General features: G+C 36.8%; 1 protein-coding gene across 1 annotated transcript; it reads left to right on the forward strand.

The window, feature by feature from the left end:
• On the forward strand, nt 729–1,109 carry LOC109326025 (uncharacterized mitochondrial protein AtMg00810-like). Its single transcript, XM_019558662.1, has one exon. It carries the CDS (start codon nt 729–731, stop codon nt 1,107–1,109), a length of 381 nt encoding a protein of 126 aa, XP_019414207.1.

Consider the following 1,876-nt stretch of genomic DNA (forward strand, 5'->3'; position numbering starts at 1 on the left):
CTAAGAACAACACCTGGATTTTAACTAAACTTTCATTAGATAAGAGAGCCATAGGCTGCAAATGGATCTTTAAAATCAAACACAATGCTGATAGATTTGTTGAAAGATAGAAATCAATATTAGTGGCTAAAGGGTTCACTCAAACATAGGATGTTGATTATATGCAGCCATTTAGTCTAGTGGTCAAGATGACCACTATCAGGATTCTTCTATGTTTTGTTATCCTTCACAACTGGCACCTTCAACAACTAGACATCAACGTAACTTTCCCCCATGGAGATCTCAAAGAAGTTGTCTACATGAAAATCTCACTAGGTCTCATTGTTGTTGATTCATCTCTTGTCTACAAGCTACAAAAGTCCATCTATGGGCTCAGACAAGCCATTAGATAATGGCATGACAAACTCACCACCACTCTTCTACAACTTGGTTATGTCACATCCTTCTCTAACTATTCTATTTTCATTCATAATAATGCCTCAGGTTTCACAACTATCTTAGTATATGTGGATGATTTAATTTTGACCAGAAACAATATTGATCAAATCAAGCACACCAAGACTGTTCTTCACAATAAATTTAGCATCAAAGACCTTGGAGACTTGAAATTTTTCTTAGGAATGGAAGTTGCTAGATCCGGCAAAGGGATAACCTTTTACCAGAGAAAGTACACCTTGGAACTACTTTAGGTGACATGATACCTTGGAGCTAAGCCAAATCCTACACCAATGGCCTACAATACCACACTTCACTATCAATCTGGTTCCCCTTTAACAGACATCATCTCCTGTAGAAGGCTCATGGGAAAATTGCTCTATCTCACTCACACTCCTACTAATAAACACTATAAAGCAGCCACTCACATCCTCAAATACTTGAAATCCTCACCTAGCCAAGGCATCTTCTTTCCCAGCAACAACACCATCATACAGGGATACTCTGACTCAGACTGGGCCACCTGCTTGGACACCAGAAAGTCCATAACTAGATGGTGCTTCTTTAGTGGATCTGCTATTGTTTCCTGGAAAAGCAAAAAACAAAACACTGTTTCAAGATCAACCTCAGAAGTTGAATACAGAGCTCTTGTTATGGCTGCTTCTGAGGCTTAATGGCTCCTCTTTTTTATTCAGAGGTTTGGGTATTAATCATCACAAACCATACAACATTTTCTGTGACAACAATTTGGCCATTCACATAGCAGAAAACCTAGTCTTTCACGAAAGAACCAAACACATAGGCATAGATAGTCATATAGTTCGTGAAAGACCGGAAAATCACACCATTCATCTTCTACCTATCCATACTTCCCTTCAACTTGCTGACAATTTTACAAAATATCTATCTCTTTCCCTTTTTCGAAGCATTTTGTCCAAACTCGGCACCATGGACATTCGCATGCCAAGTTTGAGGGGATGTGTAGAAAATATAACTGATTCTAAAAGCCCATATCAAAGCCCAAGTGATTTGGAAGCTTCTATCACTCACAACTAAAACTTTCCTTTTTGGCATTTTTTCATATTTCTGTTTTTACCAGTAGTAGGTTAGTTTCCATTTATAGTATGTTTCCGTTTTTATAGGTTTTAGTTTTTCATTCTTCTTCTTTTGGTTTTTCATATAAATAAAGCCATTGAATCATTGTAATCATCATCTTCTCTGAATAAAGTAATCATCTCTTTTTGTTTTCTATCATTCAAGAAACCAAGTTTGTTTCTTGCTTTTTCGCTTTTTGATCTTGATGCTAAGCAAAGCCAAGATTTTCATTCATCTTCAAGCCATGAAAACCATGTCTTCACATTTTCAAGTTTCCTTTTCTAGCTCCTTGTGCTTCTCTCTCTAGGGTTTTAAAGTCTACATTTTTAAATCTAATAATGATTCA

This window comes from Lupinus angustifolius, chromosome LG02, assembly GCF_001865875.1.
Source record: "Lupinus angustifolius cultivar Tanjil chromosome LG02, LupAngTanjil_v1.0, whole genome shotgun sequence".
NCBI lineage: Eukaryota > Viridiplantae > Streptophyta > Magnoliopsida > Fabales > Fabaceae > Lupinus > Lupinus angustifolius.